Source organism: Sparus aurata, chromosome 10 (genome assembly GCF_900880675.1).
Source record: "Sparus aurata chromosome 10, fSpaAur1.1, whole genome shotgun sequence".
Classification (NCBI taxonomy): Eukaryota; Metazoa; Chordata; class Actinopteri; order Spariformes; family Sparidae; genus Sparus; species Sparus aurata.
In genome coordinates, this window is record NC_044196.1 from 1,651,643 (window position 1) to 1,671,682 (window position 20,040).

The 20,040-nt window shown below is 42.6% G+C and overlaps 2 protein-coding genes across 3 annotated transcripts in view; one reads left to right on the forward strand and one right to left on the reverse strand.

The window, feature by feature from the left end:
* The window catches only part of LOC115590013 (Fc receptor-like protein 5), a 61,929-nt gene extending 49,568 nt beyond the window's left edge, over positions 1-12,361 (reverse strand). Inside the window, exons 1-6 of one of the 2 annotated variants that reach the window (XM_030431252.1) lie at positions 12,250-12,361; positions 12,009-12,044; positions 11,291-11,554; positions 9,952-10,191; positions 9,371-9,556; positions 8,770-9,019 (exon numbers count right to left, since the gene is read on the reverse strand). In XM_030431252.1, coding sequence (XP_030287112.1) covers positions 8,907-9,019; positions 9,371-9,556; positions 9,952-10,191; positions 11,291-11,554; positions 12,009-12,044; positions 12,250-12,280 — 870 coding nt within the window. In that variant the 5' untranslated portion in view covers positions 12,281-12,361 and the 3' untranslated portion in view covers positions 8,770-8,906. Of the gene's footprint in view, positions 1-8,769; positions 9,020-9,370; positions 9,557-9,951; positions 10,192-11,290; positions 11,555-12,008; positions 12,045-12,249 lie in introns of those variants that run through there. The other variant, XM_030431250.1, reaches the window with a different exon arrangement.
* A 3,735-nt stretch (positions 12,362-16,096) lies between these two features.
* On the forward strand, positions 16,097-19,559 carry LOC115590073 (hepatitis A virus cellular receptor 2 homolog). Its single transcript, XM_030431336.1, has 3 exons — positions 16,097-16,175; positions 16,997-17,338; positions 18,458-19,559. The coding sequence occupies exons 1-3, from the start codon at positions 16,127-16,129 to the stop codon at positions 18,583-18,585; spliced, it is 519 nt and encodes a 172-aa protein (XP_030287196.1). The 5' UTR covers positions 16,097-16,126; the 3' UTR covers positions 18,586-19,559.
* Positions 19,560-20,040: the final 481 nt, after the last annotated feature.

Genomic DNA, 20,040 nt, shown 5'->3' on the forward strand with positions numbered 1-20,040 from the left:
CTGAACGTGAATCAACTCCTCTGCCCTGAGTCAGTGGGTGAGTGACACAGCGCCACTGTCAGCACAGAACGTGAACAAGAATCACGTCCTCAGCTACGCGAATCATGAGTGAGTGACAGCGCGAACTTGATTCACGTCCTGGCGTCCCTCGTTCGCGAACGACCTGTTGAGAACGCGAATCACGTTTGCGGGCGTGAGTGACGGCGCGAACATGATTCACGTCCTCAGCAGGTTGTGTGCTGAGAATCACGTTCGCGAACGTGATTCTCCTCTGCCCTGAGTGAGTGACACAGCGCCACTTTCAGCACAGTACGTGAACGAGAATCGCGTCCTCACAGTTCTCTGTGTGAGTCGCGGCAGTTCCACTCCCCGCCGGCATGCTCGCGGCTGAGCTCAACTGAACTGAGAAAGGAACGAATCAGTTCTTGAAGTGATTTCGTTCACTTCGTTCACTCAAAAGATTTGTTCGTTTGAACGACACGTTCGCAACCGACACAACACTACTTTGTTCATATTCTTGAAATCCTCGTGAATTTCAAATTTATAGTCAGAAACCCCCTGATTCCCAACAGTCAGTTTCATTTTAAGTTAAAAAAAAACATTCCAGTCTTCATTATAATCTTTCGGTTTCTTGTGACACAAAGTCCCAAAGCAGAATGTAGAACCACAAACTCTGCATATATCCCATCTGACTCAGTGATGAGATTTGAATGCCAAATTATTGAACTCTGGACTGGTCAGGAGTTTCAGACTCTGCCTGACTGATTCTTTGTTCTATGGTGTTGACTTGTGTTCTTACATTATAGGTTCAAACCAGAGAAATCCACAAGTTTCCTCACGGTAACACTGTGTTTCAGAGAGTCAGAGAACGAGACAAAACATAACGTGAAGAAAACTTCAAACATCTGCCTGAGTCACAGACAGATTCTCAGCAGCACTGGAGGATGTTTGATTGTGTGTTCAACAGTTTGACTGCTAGAGAAAATATTCTTAAAAAATTAGGTAATAACATGATGAGACACAATTTCTCTTTAACACTTTTGTAGAAACATTTGTTTTTCTCCTGAGATTACGACAATAGTACCGGTAAGTATTGAACCATTTCTGTCAACACTACTTTGAGTTGAGGTGAAGCTCTGAGTGAAGTCAGCACTCAGCAGAGACTCTGGTTCTGGTGCTGGCTCTGGTTCTCTGTAGAGCCCGACCGATTTATCGGCGGGCCGATATTATCGGCCGATATTTGGCATTTTCCAAACTATCGGTATCTGCGTTTATAATGGCTGATAAATGAATATTTGAAAAATGAAAGAAAAACGGACTAAACACCCGCCAACCATGTCATGAGTGCTGGCGTCCACCAGAGGGCGCTCTATAACAGGCAGAGTCTGTGCCACCAGATGGACGTACAGGACGGCCAGTCAGATCTCTTCTTGTCGGGTCACGTGTCACAGGTCACCGTGCATGCACAAAAGCGCTAGCTACTGCAAAATACAAGCGAGCTAAGTGACCTGGTTAGCGGCTTCAATTGACATCAACAAAAGAAGGAATGCAAAAAAATACAAAAGTGTTTTTTTCTGTCGGAAAACGAAAGCCAAGTTGTCCTGACAAGCTCTGGGGCTGTGCTACTAACTTAGACTAAAGGCTGCACACCTGAACAACTGGCTTTGTGGACTCACCTTTCTCCGCTGATCAGCTGTTAGCCTAGCAACACTTACTTTCAAAACCAACGTAACATACTCAATACTCTGTGGGCTGTCCATCGTTGCTCCGCTGGTCCTCCCTCCACGACAACCTCGGGGTTATTCACCACCTGGCTCCCTTGACGCTCTCCTCTGCTGCTGTGGTCTCTCCCGGCTCGCGGCGATGTTGGAAGTCTGTTTATATGGACGGTGCTATTCCCTCCATTCGGACTGACAGGCGCTCCATTTATTCTTTTGTTTGTTCCACTTTGTTAAGTGCTAAGATGATAAAAGAGGCCTTAGTTGAGGCAGCTGACTCCTTGTTTCAGGATTTTAAAAACAAACTTCAAATATTATCATCAATCAAAAACTCTTCAGCTATTAAGAAGTACAGTTACACAGCGCTGTGAAGTAATGACTGAGGATTTGACACGGCAGCTTTGGAGAGACTTTGCATATATATATACATATGTATATATATATGTGTATATATATCTATATATATATATATATCTATATATATATCTATATATATATATATATCTATCTATATATCTATATCTATCTATATATATATATATATATATATATATATATATATATATATATATATATATATATATTTACACATATATAGTTTTTGTATCCAGCCCCTGATTTATACTTTTTTAAATAACCTTTGTGTGTTGGTTTGTCTTCATGGTGTAATTATAACCATGAATACTGATGAACAGTGACTGGACCTTCAGACACAGGTGAGTTTATACTACAGTCACCTGAGACACATTCACTGCACTCAGGTGAGCTCAAGTTCACTGTGAGACGACCGGCACCGACTGGACCTCTGCTGAACCAGGCCAGAACCTTCAAAGGGGGTCAATACTTTTGCAGTCAATTATTTTATATTATATATTGATTAATTACTTGGTAGAAATCTGTTTTCACTTTGACATTTTTTAAATTATTTTTTGTTTTGTATATTTTGTTTGTTTTGTTTGTATATTGGTCCTGATTCCATTTATACTTTTTAAATTCACTGAATTTATTCATCTGAAATCACAGAGCTGAGCTGTGTGACTTGAATATACAGATAATATATAACAGCTCCTGATTCACTCTGTTATATCACATTACAGTCAACAAGTATTCTTCTATTCAAACCATGTGCTGGTGAGTCTCATGGTGACAGTGAATCATGTTCTGACCTGTTTAAATGCGACCTGACGGGTTTTCCAGTTCTTCAGTTTGAATGTTAACAACACATTGTCTCACTTCCTGTCAGTTCATGTTTCCCCTGAAGGCGGGAACGTTTCTGTTACCAAGAAATGATGTGATGATAAAGCTTCAGCTGCTCATAAAATAACTGAAGCAGAAGATCTGAACTACAGTCTGGTTTAGTTGAGACTTTAAACCTGCAGTTGAATATAAACAGGTCTGATTCAGTGTTTCCTCTGTGTCTGTGTCAGCATGTTCAGCTGCAGCAGCACATTAACTCCTCCTGCTTCACGCTGGCTGTGTGTCGGTTCACTCACAACGAAACCACAAGAGAGTTTTCTAACTAATCTCTCTGGAATGATTCACAGAGACCAAACTGAAACAGAGACGGTTTGAGGATTTGGGGATTTCCCTCAAAGACTTTCTGTGTTTTAAAGTAGATTTTAAAAACTCCGTCTTGAATTGTAAAAGCAGGAAGTGTTTTGTTTTGAATTGTAAAAGCAGGAAGTGTTTTGTCTTGAATTGTAAAAGCAGGAAGTGTTTTGTGGGAGCAGCAGAGCAGCAGCAGCCTCGTCTCCTCCAGCCGCCATCTTTACTGTCCCGAGCACACAAACAGTGTGAAGATGAAGTGAAGTCAGTGTTCAGTGTTGATCAGCACTCTGTAGCTGCTCACACTGCTGTGTCTCTAACAGTGGACAGAAACATGTGACCTGTCCACTGTTAGACAGGTTTTAGCTTTAGATAAATAACTTGTTGGTGCTGATAGAAGGGAACCATGTTTTAATCTGATCTTATATCTCATCATCCTCGTCACTCTGCAGCTGACTGCTGGTTTTGCTGATTTTTAAACTTTGTCTCTGTGTTTCTTCTCCTGTGGGTCAAAGTTCAGACTTCAGCCTGTCGATCATCAGCTGATGAACACAGTGAAGCTGCTGTGCTGCCGCCTGCTGGATGACCGACAGCACTGATTGGCTCTCAGACTGAGAACAAACAGGAAGTGACTGCAGTGTTTCCCTCCTAAAGATCAGGATGTGCATCATGTACATCTGAACCTCTCCTGCAGGGCGTCCTACAGTGGACAGATGTTTGTGAGTCATTTAACATCTAAGCTGGTGAATGATTCCTGTCAGTGTTTGAACTGGCAACATTTGAATTTGACTTTGCATGTCTCACCACGCAAAGTCAACACACCAGCTGCAGGCTGAAGGTCACCAGTCAGGTTTTAGCTTCAGGTAAATAACATGTTGGTGCTGATAGAAGGGAAACATGTTTTAACTGATCTTATATCTCATCATCCTCGTCACTCTGCAGCTGACTGCTGGTTTTGCTGATTTTTAAACTTTGTCTCTGTGTTTCTTCTACTGTGGGTCAAAGTTCAGACTTCAGCCTGTCAATCATCAGCTGATGAACACAGTGAAGCTGCTGTGCTGCCGCCTGCTGGATGACCGACAGCACTGATTGGCTGTCAGACTGAGAACAAACAGGAAGTGACTGCAGTCTTTCCCTCCTATAGATCCAGATGTGTTTCATGTACACGTCCTACAGTGGACAGATGTTTGTGAGTCATTTAACCTCTTAGCTGGTGAATGATTCCTGCTGATTATTATCTTTGTATGGTTTGTCTTCTGAGATGTGACATTGTTGGAGCTTTTTGGTTGTTATTTTTGATAACAAGCTGTATTTTTTGTTTGATTCTTTATTCAGATGTGAGTTTGATATTATTTGATATAATTTTCATTTGTTAGTGTCGTGGCAACTGAATATCAGTCATCCACTGCAGATCAGGGTCGGTCAAGTTTGACACAATATTGATTTTCTAGAAGTTATTCTTTGCTTTAGTCACATCAGCACATCAGAGTCACTTTTCCAGCAGATTCTATTAATTAAATAATAACATAAATAACATAAATACATAAATAACATAATACTTATATGAGAAAATGTTTTTAATAGGAAAACAAGTAAAATATTTTAAAAATATTTTAAAAGAACAGTTCCAGTTAGTCGCTGCAGTGTTGACTGGATTTTGTTACTAGTTCTAGAGCAGGTTAAAAAATGTTGAATGCATTTCTGCACATACAATACAAAACATGTCTCTACTGGCCTGTTGAACGAGGTCAGTCCCTCATCATCATCAGGTCATGACTGCACTGCTGTACCTGATCACTGTCATCGCACTGACAACTCCGCCTCCAGCTGTCCCTACAGGTGAGCTCTTGCAGGTTACAGGTCTACACATGGCAGCGCGAGACAACTTTTTTCACAATGTGCACCTGTGTTTGTTGCTTGTGTCAAGTTTCATCATTTTACCACTTGACACCAATGACTGACCGAGGCTGACATGATGACAATGTGGGGGAACATCAGGACTTATTTAAAGAAAAACTTCATGTGTGCTTACATTAGAAAAGAGCTAAAGTTAGCATTCAACAGTCCTATCCAACGTGACTGTGTGATGTCAGCACGGTGGCCGATGTGTGCGGACGACAGACGACTGAAGGCCAGAGAAGACTGAGGGGTCCTGACTGTTGTTAACTGATGTTACCTCACTGTACACTGCAGTCCTGCTGAGGTGTTCTTATGGATCAAACTGCTTCTATGGCAAAATCTGCCCTGTCAGGCTCTGATTGGTCGCCTTCATTGGTTCTGTTACTACGAGTCCACAGTCTGAGTTTAGTGAGGTTCTGGTTGTGTCAGATGTTCTGGTGGTGCTGATGCAGCAGAAAGTTAGGGAACAGAACACAGGCTCGCTAACTCCTGTCTCCTTTGTGATGTGATCATCCATCTTGTTCTACCAGGACCACAATGACATCCAGGACTTCGTCAAATGGAAGTGGCCATGGTTTCATTGTGGGGAAAACTATAGAAGATGAGCCAGTCCAAGGTTGAGTGGTGTTTCTTGCACAAAAAAGCATGGTGATTCACAATGACGGAAACTAGAGGGTGAGGAGAAAGAACAGCATTGTTTATCAATGGAATTACAACCTTTGACTACTTGACTCATCAAACAAGAACCATCAGCACCTTCTCTTCAAAAACTGGTAATGTTGAACTGGGCCTAGATAGCATAGCACGGCTTAGCACAGGACTTTCTTATGTAATGAACGTGTGTTCACATGTGAATGTGTTCAATCTATGCTTGTTTGTTCACTGTTTCAGTGTTATTATGATCTCACATCAGGTGTGACATATATACCTGTACATAGTTCATCTTAGTTAGATTGTGTGTTTTCATCTTTGTGTTGAATAAAATACTTCTGAACCTTCATTCTATTTAATATTGTACAAGGGTGAGTTTGCCGACCTCGACTTTGTCGAGGCTCCACAATCCTTTGACCATCACAGCTGTTATGGTAAATCTGGTTGTAGTTATTAACTGAATCAACCCAAGATGCTCCAATGTAAATTGGATCTCATAATTTATTATAATTAATCATTATTCCTGATAATGATTAATTATTGTGGATAGCCAAATTTAACCCCCAAACTCCCCAATAATGGTGCATTAACCACGGCATATGGTGCCCCATGTGAGGCGACACCTCAGTTGTTTGTTCAGGGTTGAAGTTTGGTTGTGGCTAAACAACACACACCTCCCTTCAGTAGAGATAAAGAACAAACTAAACCGCAACCGCAGACTATAAAGAGCCTGAGCATCGTTCACAGTCTGCACACACAGTCTGAGTTTGAAGAGTTTTGATTGTTCAGTCGGTGAACCACTGAGAAGATTCAGGCTGTAAAGTTTCTACATCATCATGTAGTAAATAACTGGGTCAGCTGGCTTCATTCAGAGAGCAGCTTCACATTGTTTCAACAGTCAGGTGAACATGTGATCACAGAAACAGAAGTGGATCTGAGGTTAAGATGAAGCTTCAGTGCTCTGACGGTGCTGCCACCTGCTGGTGTTCTGTCTGTCCTGCATCTCCACTGTCCTCAGTGTCTTTATGGACTCAGGTCCACAGGTCACACTGAGTCACGTCCTCAGAGAGACCTGTGGTTCTGGTTCCTTCTGCATGAGCAGGTTTGAACTTCCTGAAGTTTTTGTTTCAGAGCATTTTATGAAAGAATTATGATCTTTATTATTTCAACACATTTCCTTATTAGGAAATACACTGACTGAGATAAGAGTCTCATACAGCCCCACATCAAGAGACCAGAACTGCCTCTTTCAACTGGTTTGTTTGCGTCTTCTTCACGTCACCTTTTACTAAATACAACTTTCAGATGTCAGTGAGTTGTTAGCTGCAAACTTCAACAGTTTGAGGCTCAAAGGATTAAAATCCTTCAAAATTTCACAATAAAAGCAGAAACAGATGTTCTGTTCTGAGTTTGTTTCTCTACTCTCCATCACTCATGTGACGACCCCTCACATTTATCTGGTGACCCTCTGGAGGGGCCCGACCCCGAGGTTGGAGAATTAACTTGTGTCTCCTTCCTGTAAAACTAAATGTCACGTGTGCTTCCATCAGCTGAACCAACCAGTGTCAACCAATCATATCGTGTCATCCACCCGTCAATCATTCTGAGCGAGCAGCACAGAGTGAAGACTTCCTGTCAGAGAGACGCAGCCGAGTGAACAACTGGAGGGTATTTATGGGAAAGAGGAACCTGGACGACCACAAAGCTGCTATCTGCCATTAAAACCAGTTGACACATTTCACCACAAGGACAAACACGTCACTGTCAGCTCGAGCAGAGTGTCGAGAGAAACCTCACAGCTTCAGGTCAGTTTACTGGACTCAAGAGGAAGCTGTCGTTTATGTTCAGCATAAAAAACTAGAACATGAATAATCTTCAGATTAAAGGTCAGTCTGAGATGCAGAAAATGCACCGAGGATCTAAAACCATGAACATTGTTCTGTTGTTGGACTTAAAGGAAGTCTTTGTTCTGGTCATCAGTTCTGATGTGCAGTGTTACATAAACAGGGTGTGTCAACACACAGCTGAAGGGAACACACTGAATGATACTGAAGGATAAAGTCTGTTTAATGTGCAGCTCAACATTTTACATACAGCAGGTCCAAAAGTCTCAGACCACATTGAAAACCTTGAATACTGTCACATAAACCTGGAAACAGTCACAAAGTTTGAGGATCCAGAAAGTAAATCAAAGCGTCAGAAGTCAAAGAGGATCGTTCTCAGCGTCGGATCAGGACTGAAGGTCTCTAAAGAAACTCTTTACAGAAAGTGGATCAGCTGGACACCATCAGAACATCAACACATCAAGCTGAGTTCACTGAGAGACAGAACAGCAACTTCATCACAGAGACAGAACCGACTCAGTGAACAACACAAGAGTCCAATCAGCAGTCGACCCGTCAAACTAGAAGGTGAGCAGCTCCACAGGAAGAGTTCTGGTGGGAACACCACAGAGACGAGCCAATCAGAGGAGGAGGAGGGCGGGTCTCACAAGAAGAAGCAGCAGGATCCACAAGAACAGAACCTAGAAGGTGAGCAGCTCCACAGGAAGAGTTCTGGTGGGAACACCACAGAGACGAGCCAATCAGAGGAGGAGGAGGGCGGGTCTCACAAGAAGAAGCAGCAGGATCCACAAGAACAGAACCTAGAAGGTGAGCAGCTCCACATGAAGAGTTCTGGTGGGAACACCACAGAGACGAGCCAATCAGAGGAGGAGGAGGGCGGGTCTCACAAGAAGAAGCAGCAGGATCCACAAGAACAGAACCTAGAAGGTGAGCAGCTCCACAGGAAGAGTTCTGGTGGGAACACCACAGAGACGAGCCAATCAGAGGAGGAGGAGGGCGGGTCTCACAAGAAGAAGCAGCAGGATCCACAAGAACAGAACCTAGAAGGTGAGCAGCTCCACATGAAGAGTTCTGGTGGGAACACCACAGAGACGAGCCAATCAGAGGAGGAGGAGGAGGGCGGGTCTCACAAGAAGAAGCAGCAGGATCCACAAGAACAGAACCTAGAAGGTGAGCAGCTCCACAGGAAGAGTTCTGGCTCCTACGAAGGAAACGTGACTGAAGAAGAAGGAGAACACGTTGGATCAACTCAGAGGTGATGCTCTGTGGTGACAGCAGCCATGACATCATCGTACTCATCAGCCAATCCCTGCTCAGCCTGGGTGGGAGGAGCCATCTCCATGGAGATGGGCAGGTCATTTCCTGCAGGCAGAGAGAGTGAGATCATTTATCAACAGCTGATTGATTGATTGATTGATTGATTGATTGATTGATTGATTGATTGTGGCAATACCCCCAACTTCCGCTCACTATTCTCATTGGCTAAAGTGACTAGCTGCTGTTAGCATGTAGCTCAGTTAGCCATGGAGCTAAGTAGGCCTATCTGGTGACTCTGACTCAGTTTGTGTCCAGTTTGAATGAAGTGAGTTTGTTGATGAGTTAACTAACTACCCTAACTGCAGCACACGGCTGTGAAAAATAATGAGAACATAATTTATGTTGTTGTCTTTTTTTGTGTCTGAATGTGTCTGAATGATTCTGAATGTGTCTGACCTTTAGGTTTCCTGTTGGTGAGCCGTCTCACCTCTAGAACCAGAAGAACCAGTGGAACCAGAGAGAAAAGAGAGGATAGAATAGCAAGAACCATCGACCACACAGGGACAGGAGGAGGAGAAGGAGCTGAAGGAGAGGATGGTGAAGCAGGAGAGGTTGAAGGAGAAGAAGTCATAGCAGGTTTCTCTAAAATAAACAAAAGATTCTCATCAACAACACAGAAATCAAATGAATTCATTCAGTCATTTCACTGTAGAGAGAAACCAGATCAAACTAAGAAAGTGAACTTGCTCCTGTCTGGTCTGTTCCTCTTGTTCTATGTCAGCCTGAGACCCACAAACTTTATATAGAGGAGAATAAATCACATGATGGTTCAATGTTATACTTTAACAAGATGTCGAGGTTTTCCAGCTGTGGTATTAAAGACAAAACTAATCTAAAACATAAAGACATGTAAAGTTTTATCTGCTCCGTATGAAACATAGAAATGTTAAACATTGGATGCCAACACTGACTCTGGAGACAGGCTGTCTCTGTCTCTGCTGACATTTTTATTGTAGACTTAAGTTGAACCTGCTGACCTGTGACAGAGATCCAGCTGGGTGGAGACTCTCCATCACTGATGGTGTTACACTTGTAGAGTCCTTCATCAGACCTGGAAACATGGTGGATGGTCATGTGACCTGTAGGCTCAGTCCTGATGAAGGAGCCATCTTTATAGAAAGCAGCTGGGAGGTTGGAGGTCTTTGTTGTACAGGTGAGAGTGACATCATCTCCCTCCATCACAGGGAGGACAGGACTCTGCAGGATCACTGCTCCACCTCAACACACAGACAAACATGTTATTCCAGTTGTGTGTTCCTGTTGTGAGTGTGAAGGTGATGACAGGATGCAGGTAGCAGCCTGTCACAGCTACACAACAGATAACCTCATGTTTCTACAGGTTAGATTAGCCTGTTAGCATGTAGCTACTGGTACATTGTACCCAGTGCTGCAGTGACCGGGGACATGAAGTTTGTGGTGTCGTCTCGTCCTCTGCTGCAGTAGAACCGGGTCGTTGCAGGGCGGTTCTGAAGGCTCAGCTTAAAAAGACAGAACACAAACATATCTCCTCTTCATCATCTTCATCACTCTGACAACAGGACAGCATCAGGTGTTTGGTTGTGCTGGTCAAACTGATGAAGATGTTTTCTTCTTTGCTTTGTTTTGTCTGTTTGGTGCGATGCATTGAGCCCTCAGGGCCACCGTAGTGTAACATGCTCATGTGTGAACACAGCTCAGCTCAGCTCTAGTTCAAGTTATAGTCACACAAGCACAGTTTAAAGAGCTTCACATGGAGATGAAACCCTGAAACACAACTGATGAACAACATGGACACCTGCTCATTTAATGCTGAATCCACAAGAAGCTCCAATCATTCAGAATTTGTCGTCGTGTTTCACAAAGTTTTTTGAGTCTCTCCTCACTCAACAACTCTTAAATCAGTACATTTGTTAAGGGAGTCTGGTGATGTTGTGATCAGTAGAAACAGACAGTGTGTTGACAAACGTGTGCTGCTAACATGGGCAGGTTAAAGTCTGATTTCACAGCATCAAACTCAGCTTGATGGATCCTCTGACTCACACAAGCAGTCTCACTGTCCTGTCCTGTACTCAGCAACACTTCATCACAACAATCTCTCTGGAGAAACATTTGGCACATGGAGCTGATTTATCATCTCTACATGTTGAACATAATGTCAGACTGACAGATGAACAACATGTTGAGGAGGCAGACTCAGTGCTCCACCCAGTGTTGTTGCCTCCTGAAGGTCACCTGTCTGTCTTCTTGTCTTTGTCTCTCTCAGGCTCAGCCAAAGTGAAAAGGTGAAAGACAGACTCAGTGTTCAGACCTGCTGGAGTTACAACAGCCTCATCTTACCAGTGACAGTGATGTTGATGCTGCTACTGGCTGCTCCGCCTGTGGACTCACACCAGTAAACTCCACTGTCCACTGTCCTCATGTAGCTGATGTTACAGTCGGAACCATCTTTTCTTCCCCAGCCAGCTCCACACTGAGTCCTGGTGTCTTTAGTCGTGTTCCTCGTCACCATCCATCCATTAGAGCTGTCGTCCTCCTCACACCTCAGAGAGACAGACTCTCCTTCAAACAGCTGAGATCTGTGAGGACTGATCTTCAGAGAGGCTGGAGGACGAGACAGAGAGATGTGGTTACAGATGATTATGGTCAGTTTGGACAGAAGTGTCTCTTCTTCCTCTTCCAGTCTCTGTAGACCTTGTTGACCTGCACTGATCTCCTCTGTGTTTCAGGCTCTGAGTCTCCTCATGTTTTAAATGGAACTCTCAGAGTTGGTGTCAAACACACAGCAGATGTGACTTCATGTGTCTCACATGTCAATATTGTTTCTGCACTTTCTCTGTCAGCTGCTGCATGGTGCTGCATGGTGTGCAGTCCTGCTTTCACAATGACATTTTTATAGCAGCACATTTCTCTTTAGCGTCCAGTCTGTGGACATCCAGACAGTCTTCACTCTTTTATTGTATGTGCAAACTATTTCCCTCCATAAACAGTCCTGAACACTAACTGTTCTATCAGGGACTAAATAACTCTTCATCAGTCACACAGGAAGTGTTCTCACCTTGGTGTGTGCAGCCGCTCAGCAGTGACGTCACAACTAAAGACAAAAGACACTCCGGTTGGTTTGAGAGGAAACACAGAGGAGGACAGTCGTATCAAAGAAACATCATCAGCTCATGTTGTTTTTAAAGCAACAGTGTGAAAAGTGACGTCCTGTCAGAGTAACATGGACACTAACGTCTGTTCATGTTCCACAAAACAGTGTGTGTTTCTTCTTCCAGCTGATGTGTGAGTGTACTTACAGAGCAGACGCAGCAGACGTGTTTCCTCCATCCTAACAGCGACTCATATGACATCTACACTTCATCACTTCATGGTCACATCAGTCAGACCCTCCTCCTTCCTCTCTGACTGACTCTCACCCTGCTCTGGTTTCCTCTCCACTGACTGCAGCTCAACAACTTCAACCGTGTGTTTGTGGTCGTCCAGTTTAGTTTTGAACTATTGATTTTCACAGCGAAGGTGTTAAGAATAAAAGAAACTGTTGCTGACATTTATGAACTCCATAATTAATCGTATTATAACCCTGCATGACAGATAATGTGTGTTCATAGTCTCCTTCTGTTGCAGAGAATGATCAAGCTGTAGTTTACTCTGCAGTGAGACCAGCTGAAGACGTCAGTTATGGACAAGTCGTCTTCAAAGACAAGAAGACAAAGAGGACCAGAGGTACAGCTGATCTGCTTTGTCTCCGGCATGAACAAACACGAGTATAATATGTCAGAGAAAGATTAGTGGACAAATGTTAGGAGCAGAATTTAATGAAACAGCACTTTCACAGACAGAAGTTATAAATAAGAGTGCTTACGAAGATGAGATCCCTCACCGGCTTCCCACCAGTTTAAACACAACTAATGAGCGACTGCTGCTGGAACATCATATCTCATAAAATCAGTTGTTTAAGGGAAGTTTACCCCTGAAACACCTGTGTCCATCCTCAGAGGTCTGTAAACTGGATTCAGGCTGACAGGCAGAGCGTCCTCCCACTTCCAGTTCTGAAGTTGAATGTCCCGTCAGTTCACTCAACTGATGTCTCACACACTCCTGTTTTACATTTGACCACATGTTAAACTAAGTCACAACATGAAGACACCAGAGTTTTAAACCACCATCAGCATTTATGTTCATGTGACAATTCTCAAACACTTCAGGCGTCACTGACTGAAATTAATACAGAAAGGTATTCAAAGCTTTTTGCTTTAACGATAACAACATTAATTTAACTTTAATGACCAGTGCGGTGGATATGAAGAGGAGACGGATCAGCTGGCGAGTGTGACGGCCCCTGTATGTCTGTGTGTGCTGTGACTAACTGTGATACCTCTGAGGTGGGAGCTGGCTGCAGTGGTGACAAGGAGGACCTGATTGTGGTTACTGGGAGCACCTGGGCTCAGTGCTCCACAGGATAAAGGCCCAGCTTCTTGCCAGCTGCTCTCTCTGTCTCAGACCCTGACCACGTTTGCACCTTTTTGGTTTCGTTAACTTTTGTTTACTTTACTGCACAACACCCATCACACCACCATATCCATGCAACCACATGAACACCACTCATAATACTGATTGAAACACACCCCAATCTTTAGTGATTATTTTTTAGTTACAATAAAACATGGATCAGCTTTTTGTTGTCCTTTTCCCTTCGTTTGTCATGGCCTAGAGCCAGGGCTGTGACACAAGGAATATGTTGTTTCTGAACTGATAGTATTGTAGGTTTTTTCCACTCTGCGTATCAAAGCACACAACCCAGAGGAAAATTTTACTGCTCAAAGCAAAGCTTGCTCAATGAGAGTTCTCATTTCAGTCTCATTTTAGTCTTTTTTAGTCTCAAACATTTCTCATTTGTTTCTCCTAAAATTCCTTAGGAGCAAAAGGTGAGACTTGAGACTTTACCGCTTAAACCTTGCTCCTTTCCAGCACTGAGGAGACATTCTGAAACTTCAATGAGAGGTTGATGAGATCTCCTTTGAAACTTACAGGGAGCCCAAGTTGAGATTTTCTGCAGCTGTTTCTCAGGAAAAACAGGAAAAATCAGCCACAGCCTCACTTTGGTCTCACAGAGATCTCATAGTTGTCTAGGAGAAATGAATTAGACACTACTGAGATCTCTTTTCCAATTTTCCTTTCCTCTGGGGACCAACTTCCTCCTGCTGGTTCCAGTGAAGCTGGTGATGTTTCTCTCGACTAATGGTGATGCTTTGAGCCTTGTGGTTAATGCATCACTTATTTTAGTCGAACCGAGCAGCTTTGTGGTCATCACAGTTAACTTCCTGTTTTACACAGAGAGAAAACAACCTGCTGCCATTAATCAGATAATACAATATTAATAAAATAACTATAATCGTTAATTAAAAAGGATTATTTCTACAGCACAGAGATTGTTTCTCTTCTCGTGTTGCATTGTTAACACTAGCAGTAAATACAGCAGCAGCTCTGTGTCAGTGGTCGTACATGCTGTCATGTAATGAGGATGTGTTGTTGTGTTGCAGAGAATGATCCAGCTGTGGTTTACTCTGCAGTGAGACCAGCAGAAGACGTCAGTTATGGACAAGTCGTCCTCAAAGACAAGAAGACAAACAGGACCAGAGGTACAGCTGCTCTGTATTCATCAAGATATTTTTATTGAAGCACGGTGATGTAATATAAACACATGACATGAACATGCATACATCTACAGGAGCAGACACATGTACACTAAATCAGATGACATCATGCTTCGTTTTACTTTAACATGTATAAAACAGAAAACCACAAGACAACAAGACTACATCCAGCCTCCATCCAGCCCAGCTCCTCATCAGTTCTTTGCTTAGGTAGATTAAGAGGAGCTAGCTAATTTAAGGCGCACACATCATTTCTGCATAGCTTCCACGCTCATAGACCTCAACCGAGATCTTCCATGGAACCACAGCCTTTAGTGAAGGGGACCAGAGTACAAAGGTTGGCCCAAGGTTGGTGGCGGTGATCTCAGGTGGGAAAATTAGTTTCTGGCCAATGTATGCCAGCATCTTCCTGTCCTGGGCCATGCATTGGTGTCCTGCTTCTGGCATGGTGGACGGATGTTTCGGCATTTTCTCACCCTCTCTGGTGAATGCTGTTGCCTTCAGGAGGTGGGTTGCTCTTGGTGGGTTTCTACTAAGTAGTTCCAGTCAAATTGTCTGTTCACCGCTGTAAATTAATGCGCTAGCTGGCATATCAAACCTGAATATTATATTTCCAGCACTGAGTTCAGTCCGTCAGTCCTTCAGTGTCTTATCCTCTGAACACCACAGGGTGGCGACTGTAACACACAAGCTGCAGAAAGTTCACTTCCCCTCTAAATTTACTGATACGTGAATAATCTCTCATCCCGTTCACTGTTCAACTCTCTACTTCAGGCTGCGGCCACAGTAACGTTACACATGGCTGATCAATTTGTTCGTGAACATCTTGCTATTGATTTGGGGACAATGACATGACTGGTTAGTTAGCTAATCGTGTTAGCTAGCATACTGTCAAATTATATTTACTGTTTGTCATCCGTACGCAATGTTATTGACTTTGAATCTTGCTAGCATAGCGTTAGCTTTCTGGCTCATCGCTGAGCGGACTAGAATATCTCCCGTTGCCAAGTCGTATCTAAGGTCCGTCCTATTTACTGGAGGAGTGAACAACGTCTCTGTTGCATAAGAACCTTACGGGAGAGTAATGATTGTTCCAGGTATTAGTCAAACCCTCAGGCGTTACCAGGGAAACTAAGTTATGGCTTGTGAAAAACTTTATATTTTCTGATTAATAAAAATGTAAATTAATGGTTCAAATTTCTTCTTTGGCAAGTGACCATAGTATAAGCGGGATAATGCCCTTCGAGGAGTCCATAAACAGGAGTTAATGAACTTCGCGGTGTCTGTCCATTCTTGTGTAGCGTTCTCTTGTTGATTCACTGTAGAATCATATCCCTCTCTCCCTATCTCTCTGAACACATGACTCTTCCCTGTTAGTCTGAACTCTGGGAACTCTGAGACCTGCCCACTATTGTTCATACGTCATAGACATTTTATCGTCTGTTCACCCTGAAGAGCTTCAGTCAGCAGCAGCAGCAGCAGCAGAGAGAAGCAGGATATCAGCTCTCTCTTAGTTGTCATGGCTCCACTTCTCTTCCTCTCGTTCCTTCTGTGTGAGGCAGGTTCAGGTAAAGACAAGATTCTGAAGAGGTTCATCTTGTACAATAACTGTGTTCATGTGTTTTTTTGTTGATTTCAGATTTTTGAATGAGGAAACTTGATTTCTGAAATATGGGAAATGTTTCTCATGAAATAGTTAAAATTTTATAAAATAAATTATCTACTATTTACTATATTTATAATATGTTTATGATTTTCTGATATAATAGTGACTAATAAATAATGATAATAACTTTAATTACTTATGTATTCTACCATTTTTTTTTTTACTGGTAATTAAAATACAGAGTGTCAGACTTGTATACAACAGACTGCAGCAACTGCGTAGTTTAGAGAAAAGCTGGTGGATAAAATGAGGAGGGAGGAGAGAGAGGGGGAGGGACAAAGTAGGGAGGGAGGTGTGTCCTGTATTGAGCTGCAGCTGCCTGAGAGAGCAGCAGACTGAACTCTTTAACAACAGATGAACATTTGAATTATGTTTCTGTTTGTTTCATGTATCAATGATGTCACTTCTCTGATGACATCAGAGCTCCTCTTCAGTATTGATCTGTGCAGGGCTGTGATTGGCTGAATGTGACACTAACAGAGTGTGAAAGTGATTCAGTCAAATCAGCAGTGATGGACTTGTGCTGTTACTGAGCTCTGATTGGCTGAGTGGATGTTGGCTGTTCATCACATGAGAAAGTTGAAGCAGCTTCATGTTGTGTCAACAGATGTTCTGAGTGATGAGTGGATGTCTCCAGGTGATATCAGGGTTCCTGTCTGTTCTCTGCTGTCCTTTACTCATCTAACAGCTCCTCCTCTCTACATCTCTGTTATTGGTTCATAGGTACTGTGGTGATACGAGTGGAACCTGGACAAGATGTAATTCTGCCGTGTGACGCTGGTGACGTCACCATCACAGCTGCAGAGTGGACCAGATCTGACCCGAAGCCATCAGAGAACATCCTGTTTTGGACAGATGGACACTCAGACACCCCGTTTAAAGGTCGAGTCTATCTGGTGGATGATGAGCTGAAGACTAGAAACGTGTCTCTGATCCTGAAGAACGTGAACAGAGAAGACAACGGTACTTATGAGTGTCGAGTTCTAACAGCTGGTTCAAGACGTAACAAGAGAGCCATCAACACTGATCCAATCAGCATCGTCGAGCTGCAGGTGACAGACCCAGGTGAGTGTGTGTAGATCAGTGTGTGTCTGTGTGTAGATCAGTGTGTGTCTGTGTGTAGATCAGTGTGTGTCTGTGTGTAGATCAGTGTGTGTCTGTGTGTAGATCAGTGTGTGTCTGTGTGTAGATCAGTGTGTGTGTCTGTGTGTAGATCAGTGTGTACGTCTGTGTGTAGATCAGTGTGTGTGTCTGTGTGTAGATCAGTGTGTGTCTGTGTGTAGATCAGTGTGTGTCTGTGTGTAGATCAGTGTGTGTGTCTGTGTGTAGATCAGTGTGTGTGTGTGTGTAGATCAGTGTGTGTGTGTGTGTAGATCAGTGTGTGTGTCTGTGTGTAGATCAGTGTGTACGTCTGTGTGTAGATCAGTGTGTGTGTGTCTGTGTGTAGATCAGTGTGTGTCTGTGTGTAGATCAGTGTGTGTGTGTCTGTGTGTAGATCAGTGTGTGTGTGTGTGTAGATCAGTGTGTGTGTGTGTGTAGATCAGTGTGTGTGTGTGTGTGTGTGTAGATCAGTGTGTGTGTCTGTGTGTAGATCAGTGTGTGTGTGTGTGTGTGTGTAGATCAGTGTGTGTGTCTGTGTGTAGATCAGTGTGTGTCTGTGTGTAGATCAGTGTGTGTCTGTGTGTAGATCAGTGTGTGTGTCTGTGTGTAGATCAGTGTGTGTGTGTGTGTGTAGATCAGTGTGTGTGTGTGTGTGTGTAGATCAGTGTGTGTGTCTGTGTGTAGATCAGTGTATGTGTGTGTGTGTAGATCAGTGTGTGTGTGTGTGTGTAGATCAGTGTGTGTCTGTGTGTAGATCAGTGTGTGTGTCTGTGTGTAGATCAGTGTGTGTCGTCTGTGTGTAGATCAGTGTGTGTCTGTGTGTAGATCAGTGTGTGTGTGTCTGTGTGTAGATCAGTGTGTGTCTGTGTGTAGATCAGTGTGTGTCTGTGTGTAGATCAGTGTGTGTCTGTGTGTAGATCAGTGTGTGTCTGTGTGTAGATCAGTGTGTGTCTGTGTGTAGATCAGTGTGTGTCTGTGTGTAGATCAGTGTGTGTCTGTGTGTAGATCAGTGTGTGTCTGTGTGTAGATCAGTGTGTGTGTCTGTTCACTCATGTGCTGACTGATGTTCACTGTCACCTCCAGAGAACCAGAAGGAATACATCAGCGGTGGAGACATCAAGGCTGAAAACTCTGCTCCTCACCACGTTGGATTGGGAGCAGCAGCACTTGGTGTTCTGGTTTGTTTGACTTTTTCTTGTCAGCAAATCTAAAAGACGAGGAGACAATGAACCAGAACTGTCTGCTGATGAAGAAACAGTAGATAATCTCCTCTGATATGATCCGATCAGCTGACATGTCACAGACCTCTTTACAGAATGTGTTTATCACCTGTTTGATGTTCATTCTCTCTGTGGTTGAGAGCTCAGGTATAGATCAGGTGTTTGAGGCTCTCCATCAGGATGATCTGGTATCAGTACTGTTCCCCTTCATGAGTCACTACCTTACCGTGGTGACGGGGTTTGTGTACCTGTTGACTCTGGTAGCTGTGTTGTCTGGAGCACTGAAGCTCCTGGTAGGGTCCCCCATGACAAAGTGGTCCCAGAGGAGGGTCAGACTAGATGTGACTCCAGTGTTATTATTATTATTATTATTATTATTATTATTATTATTATTATTATTATTAATAATAATAATAATTTGTTGTTGATGTTATGTGTCAGGTTCGGCCTACATGAGGCTGAAATTTACATTTTTGAGTTTGTGATGGTCCTTTAATGTTTCTAATGAAGTTATACACTAAAGTGTCTGCACTTTATGTTTTATGCTTCTTCTGATGTAAACAAGACATCATGTTGTACTTTTTATACCCAGGAGTAGATTTAACTCTGCTGAATGTAAAAGTTAAAACAAAGATGAGACGTGAAGTCAAAGTGTCTCAGAGGAACCTGCAGGACGAGCTCAGCACTAAAAATCTTCAGACACTTAATGACACAGATGTTACTGTGGGAATAAACATCTGGATATTATTATTATTATTATCTACTGAGTAGAATCACATGATGTGAAATAATCTGACTTTTACAGAAGAACTGTTCAAAGTTGAAGCTGAAGCACAATCAATGGTACTGTTATTTAATTCTTATCAGAGGACACAGATATATTATTATTATTATTATAAACCTTCAATAACAAACAGAAAACTCTCCTGCTGTGATTATAGAGCTTCTTTTATTTTTATATATAATGATGAAATGTTTTTGTTGTGTTTGTTACATTGTGTTCTCGTCTATCAGATCGTTACATCACATTATTATATACAAGTTATATAATAATTACACAATATGAGAACATTCAAAAAGAAGAAAGAAGATTTGTTGTCTGAGCACCAAAACTAAAATATTAAACTTAATTAAACGTAATTCCATCACCTTCATGTGTGCGTTTATGATTATGTTTATGAGTCTTTCTTGCCTCTGAATTCAATTTAATATTTGTTTTGCACAAGCAAAGATTATTGAAGTATCAAACAAAAAGTCAGAACTGTTTTTGTCTTTCACAGTGACTTTAATCTAATCTAATCATTTTCTTGCTTTTGAAATGTGTATAACATCTTATATATTCCAAAATGTGGTAAACAGGGAGACGTCCTGGATGAGACATTTAAACGACAATTCTGAGAAAAGATAAAGTGTGACCAAACTGTATTTTGTTCCAACATCTTTTTA